General features: G+C 35.6%; 1 protein-coding gene across 1 annotated transcript; it reads right to left on the bottom strand.

Moving 5' to 3' along the window:
- Positions 1-2851: 2851 nt before the first annotated feature.
- On the bottom strand, positions 2852-4633 carry LOC130048284 (uncharacterized). Its single transcript, XM_056144867.1, has 4 exons — positions 4454-4633; positions 4284-4331; positions 4049-4183; positions 2852-3605 (listed from the first exon to the last, which is right to left on the bottom strand). Exons 1-4 carry the CDS (start codon positions 4611-4613, stop codon positions 3514-3516), a joined length of 435 nt encoding a protein of 144 aa, XP_056000842.1. The 5' UTR covers positions 4614-4633; the 3' UTR covers positions 2852-3513.
- Positions 4634-6859: the final 2226 nt, after the last annotated feature.

The raw sequence follows: 6859 nt of genomic DNA, 5'->3' as shown, positions 1-6859 counted from the left end.
TACGACACGTGACCTACAATGCACCTTAACTGACAAACAGGTACATGTATATTCAAGTAACCTAATAGTGGTAAGTCATATTTTCTCCCTATCATACATTGAATCATGTGAGTCTGACTTGTCTTTAATTATTTGAAAGTGATTGAGTTCATATCATAAAATACGAAATAGACTTATTGAGATGATAACAGAGAGTGGGGAGTCACGTTCGTGGCAGTGCATTAATTATCAATGTACTTTTAAATAAATTTAACATAATTACGCGCATCTTTATACTTTATTTTCCGGTTCTGATGTAAAGATGGAATGCTGGTAACACCAATTTCTTTTACCCTTTGCCACGCCAAACTATTTCAAAACAAATATTTCAGTATCATTCAAAAGCATACTTTACTAAATCAATATCATGTATACTAATTTCTCCATGTATTTCTTAATTGACGTTATGGATCAAGGACCTCCCTATACTCTGTGCCTCCTATATCGTGGGATATCCAGTGCTAATCTTAAAAACAAAAACCGTTACATCAGTCATTTAATTGTCTTATCAGTATTGCAACGTTTTCCTGGGTTTTAATGTCCTGACTCCATGTTCAACTGCTGCGAACTAATGTTAATGTCAAACCCTTGTCTACGCGCTTGCAAAATCAAATCACATCCCATTTTTAAAATCTTGGATATTGGCACATCTTCCATAAAGCCTAAATAATGATCAGGATTTAATATCTCAATTGTATCATAAAAATGGATCAGTATTACCGAAATTGTATGAAAGTCAAAAACAGTGAAAATGACAACGTCCACATTCGGTACCAATATAGAATCAACAACTTTTAGAATCATGTAATTCATATTTAAAACGTTGATAAAGAATTATATCCATGATGATATTCTACTTGCGTGCGGAATTGTAAATAATGGGCGGATCTTTTTCTTCTTTTTCTCATTACAATCAGTGATATGTGTTGTGTACTTATTGATGAGAGTAGTTATCTATGCCATCCGGAGTTTCCTTGTTTGCCATTTTCACAATTTAGGTCACTCGGTGTAAACATCCTAGATACTCTCTTTACAATCTGATTTGGTATTTTTTGAGACAGAATTTATCCAAACACTTCGACAAGAGATAAAAATCTCTTGCCGTGGACTTCAACTCAACATTAGAATATATCGACGACGTTTTATCTATTAACAATAATCATTTTGAGTCATATGTCGACTCATTATATCCCAGTGAATTAAAAAAAAAGACAACAAAGACTTCCACATCTGTTACAGATTTGGATCTTCATTGACGGCAAACTAACAATTCCAGTGTATTGCAAATGGGATGAATTCAGTTTCTCCATCGTCAACTTACCATATTTAAGTAGCAATATTCCATTATCACATGTATATAGTGTTTATGTCTCTCAACTGATTCGATATGCAAGAACATGTTCTGCTTATGATCAAATGCCAAATCAAGACAGGCTACTAACAAATACGTTGATGTCACAGGAGTTTGAACAGTCTCGCTAAAAGTCAGTATTTCGCAAACTCTTTGGTCGTTAGAATGATCTAATTTACAAATACAACCTGTCATGAGGTGAAATGTGCTAAAACGTCTTTCATAGCATTGTTAGGTCATTTGTTACATATTGGTTGTTGCTACAGGTTACGCTGCTTACCAGATCAAGATGTACATGTAGAACTCACGGCGGTGTGACCTGTTATAAGGGGATGCTTATTCCTCCTGAGCGCATGATTCCACCTTTAGTTTGCAAGGGATCAGTATTTGTACCACTCTTTATTTTGTATTCTTTATAAGATTGATGAGATTGATCACTTTTCGTCATGTTCACTTCTTCATAGGTAAAAAGTTGAATATGCATGTAGTGAATATGCATCTTTTAGAGATTGCCAGTATCGCTGCTGTGATTCACTGGACCTTTAAGCTTCAACAGAAGGAAGACACAATATCAAAGGCCCACTGCTTTCTGCGAAGAGTCTAGTAAATTTCCATTTTTATCGCCCCTTCTAGGAAGAGAGGCATATTGCTTTGCACCTGTCGGTCAATTCGTCGTTCGGTAGATTATATATGTTGTCCGCTCAATATCTTGAGAACTATTCACTTGACCGTAATGCTATTTCATGTGTAGGTTGGTTATGAGTAGTAGAGGACAAATTGATTTTCAGGTCAAAACGTCAAAAGTCAAAGGTCAATCTGCTCAGATACTGCTTGCTCAAAATTTTGACAATCATTTGCTTGACAGATATCAATCTTTTTACACTGGTACATCCTAAGGAGTAGATTACCCCTGTTGATTTATAGGTCACATGGTCAAAACTCAAGGGACAACTGGACATAGTAATGAAAGATGAAGATAACGAACACTGATCAATCAATCTCATAACTCTAATAAGCAATAAAAATAAAGAGTAGGGCAAACACGGACCCCTGCATATACCATAGGTGGGATCATGTACCTAGAAGGAGTAAGCATCCCCTGTCGATCGGTCACCCCCGCCGTCAGTCCTATATCTTGGTCAGGTAAACGGAGTTATCCGTAGTCAAAATCAGTGTGCCAAGAACGGACTAACAATCGGTACGAAACAAGTCAGACAGCATTTGACCTAATGATAGGTTGTATTGGCAAACTATATCGTTATAACAACCATACAATTTGCAAAATTCTGAATTTCAAACGAGACTGTTGAAACCCCTGCATCATCAAATTATTTGTCAATATCTTCTCTCGATTTAAAAAACTGACCATATACAGAACAAGCTCTTACATATTGTATCAGTTGAGAGATATAAACATCATATGCAGGTAATAATGGAATATTGCTACATAGATATGGGAAATTGACGATGGAGAACCTGAAATCATCCCGTGTGTCATAAAGTTGAGTTGCTAGTTTGCCATTGATATATATTTCCAATAAAATATCTAAGTATGTAGCGGAAGTGGACGACTCTGTGGTGTCCTTCATTTCACAGAGACATATCGAATCGACATACAATTTATGAATGAAAATTATTATTATCATTCAATGTATTTTCTCTTGTATTTGCTTGATTGGCACCAAAAAGGAGTAGCCTATCCCTATTGATTTCAGGTCACAAGGTTAATCAACTTTAGACATAAGGAGACATTGTCTACTCAATATCTTGAATCGTCTTGACAGTACTGTCAATGAAATTTTGCATTTTTATAACCCTTTTCAATTTAGCACCACCGGGGCATATGATTTTCAAACATTTCTTGTATTGAAGTAAACTTAATCAGTAGATATATATCACTATGTTAAATCTATACTAGTATTTAATAGGAGGTCAGAAGTATAAGAATATGCGTCTGCATAAACTGAAAGCGGGATCCTCGTTTACTTTAAGGGATCTTAGATACCAAGAATTACTTCAATATATCATACATGTGCAATAACTATTTATTGAGTGGCGGGAATGTCTTTTTCCTCCTGTTTTTTTTTTTTTTTTTTTTTTTTGCATATTTCCTACATTTTGTATCATCGCAACAATCTGATTGATCTCTTTGCATTTATTTTAGCATGGCAATATCTCCTGAATGAATCTTTACTCGAACAATGTAAATTATATTCTGAAACAAAAGGAAAATATATCAGAAATGAATTTATGTATACAAACTTACACTCCATATTGTTCGTTTTCAGCAAATAATCTCCAAACTCTTCATCTAAAGAAAATCTATTGATCCGATAAGCACATGCGTCGAAGATGACAGAGAGTTGTCGTACCTGCCATAGTTGTTGGCTTTGATTTTTGATTCGGGTTAGAGATCTTAAATGGTAAATTTTTGCGCAGTCTGGATAATCCCCATATTTCTGTAAACTCCCTTAAACGTTTGGATGTTCGAGTGATTTTTTTCGGGCTTTATTGATATTCAGGTAAAACACTGATTGGCTAGTTCAAAAGGGTAATTGAAACTATACTGTACTTTTACGCGCAATAAAGATTTTCTATTGAAAGATAAAAACAGATTAAGCGTTCTTTCCTTCGGGATATTGAAATCATTACCCGTACCTTTTGTAGAGCAGTTCTGTAATTGATGCATGCATTGCTTCATGTTACAGTGAGATGTAGGAATCTCGTAAACACCTTGTCTAAAAATGCCGAGCTTTGGTTTGGGGAATGCGGACATAAGTATCGCCTCAGTCTCTAAAATGATAAAAAGTTCATCGTTAAGAAATTTCTTATTTTCAAAGACAGCATCTACAGCAAAGTATTATTTACTTATGGAGTTGTTGTAAATGTTCACCATTCATTTTGTTCTCACTGGTACCTGGGCAGTTGACAGAAAAACAATCTGAAATTTTATAAAGACAATTGATGTAAAGCCAGACAAATATTTTGTTTTCTTCATTTTAGCCATACGTATTTCTACAATTGTCAGTTTAATTTATCAAAACAAAGGGATGAAAGTCTTACCTTGAAAATAAATTGACTTTGGTCGTTTGCAGAATTCCTGTAACTTATCAATGCTTTCTGTGCATCGTGCTATATCAATTGACATCGTCATCATTGTCCTACACAATGGCCGCTGGTAAGCGTCGTGAATGATACACTTTTTGATTTCTTCCAACTGCATGTCGTCATATGAGCATGAAGACTTCCACACATATATAAATATACCTGTATACATGTATATTGAAATACATATCAATGCAATACTATGCTCTTGTTCCTGTTGTTGTCATGCAATGCATTCTCAGTAATTGGTAATATCTTTATTATGAGTATGACATACCTGTATACATAGTGTTTGTTGTGTTGTCGCTGATTCTAAAACAAATATCCTCTAACGTCATGGGACTATTGGTATCGGTGTGAATATACGAGAAACAACTGAAATATTGCAATTCTAAAATTATGGTTATTGAGTACAATTGCATAGCAGGTGTATGAAACAACGCTCTTTACAAAAAAGAACTGTGCTCTTATAACATTATTATACATTGGAGGATTTTAATTTTTTATATAATGCTTTGTTAAAGTATTCAAAAAGCGTAAGGCAAATTTTTAAACGGTGCCTGTGAACATTCTTCTGCGTATGAACAGGACTCACCTGACAGACAATGAAGAATATCAGCAACAACACACCTGTTGATTTGGACAGTAATGTGTTGTTAGTTTGTTTCAGAATACGCTAATTGATGTGGAAATTTGAAACAGTAGTTACACTCAAATTTATGATATAAAGAATGCCCGGGGCACTATCCCTTGTTAATTGAATGAAGACAGCGTTGATAAATCGATCCGTGTAGAAATATTAGCGATCAGTAACGGCATTGCATTTCATATTTTATCAATTTACCATTGTGTAATATATATTGCATATATTACTTCTATATGACACACGTTCAAATAAAATAAGCGGTATGCGTAATGAAATGAATATCTATACTTACAGTACACAGAGGAGGTCTTCTCCATGGATAACATTGATAAAAAATTCACTCTTACAGTGAAACTGTTAATGGTTTATCAACCGAGTGGTAGATGAAAATCATGTCAATATTTTCAAACACTGACAAAAATAGTTCATTGAAGTGGTTTTATTTCATTTGAATTTCCTGGCAATGACCATCATCATAATAACTACAACCGGGTTTTTGTCATGGAGGAGACTTTTTGTTTATGTCTATTTCCTGTATTTGTGAGTGAAAAAACATTTTTAGGTAGTAAAGTTATTTTCCAAAAACGCCAAATGTTGAATTAATATAAGTATTCCAATGTTATATACGGAAGCCGATAGACACCAGGGTATAGAATATTCATTTAACTGGCCGTCGCAATTTCATTCATGTGGCGGCTGCAACTTGAATTATCTGGCGGTCGCCATTCAATTTATACATGGCGACTGCCAATTTCTAAAACAATTTTATTCAAATTGCTGAGTGATTATTTTGGAAAGATTTAGAATAGTACGCAAACACGTAGCATCGGTTTTCAAAGTGTAGGGATCCCGAGGGGATCCGGGTTAGAGTAGGTCCTCAGTATCCCTTGCTTATCGTAAGAGGCGATTAAATGGGGCGGTCCTTCGGATAAGACCGCAAAAACCGAGGTCCCGTGTCACAGCAGGTGTGGCACGATAAAGATCCCCCTGCTCAATGGCCATAGGCGCCGAGCATGGACCGAAATTTTACAGCCCTTCACCGGCAGTGGTGATGTCTCCATATGAGTGTAATAGTTTCGAAAGGGACGTTAAACAATATTCAATCAATCGATCAATCAAAGTGTATGGACAGTCGGAAAATTGTCTGCTACAATTGTTGACAAGCAGACAAGGAACCTAAAATGCTTCTTTTTTTTTGCCCAAACTTCATACTCCTACACTGGAGGTTGGGGGCTCCGTTCGTCCTTCAGTTCATTCCTTAATACATGCTTACCATTATGTGCTACCACTAAAGGAATGGTGTGGGGGCCAATCCGGCAATTAATCTTATTTCACATGTGAAAATAACTTACTTTGCATATGAAAAATAAAAGAAACGAACGATGTCAAAAAAGTGAAGGGTCAGCACCCTGGTTCTACGTGCCTGATACGCTGGTATATTAAGTTAGGTTCAGTTCAGTTTATCAACACAAAACCATACGGTTTACAGGCATAAAGACTTGCTCATGCGCGAATCTGTCGATATTTTATATCGTGAACATTTATATAAAGTTGTAAATTAACAGCACAATCGCAAATCATCAATGCTCTTAATTGTATATCACATACACATTACTAAGAATTGGAGAGGGGGGTTACAGGGATTACATCCCTTTGGTTTACAGAGAGAGAGAGAGAGAGAGAGAGAGAGAGAGAAGAGTTGAATAACTGGCAGCAGA

Source organism: Ostrea edulis, chromosome 7, assembly GCF_947568905.1.
Source record: "Ostrea edulis chromosome 7, xbOstEdul1.1, whole genome shotgun sequence".
In the NCBI taxonomy this organism is placed as follows: Eukaryota; Metazoa; Mollusca; class Bivalvia; order Ostreida; family Ostreidae; genus Ostrea; species Ostrea edulis.
This window is presented reverse-complemented; position numbering and strand designations above follow the sequence as displayed.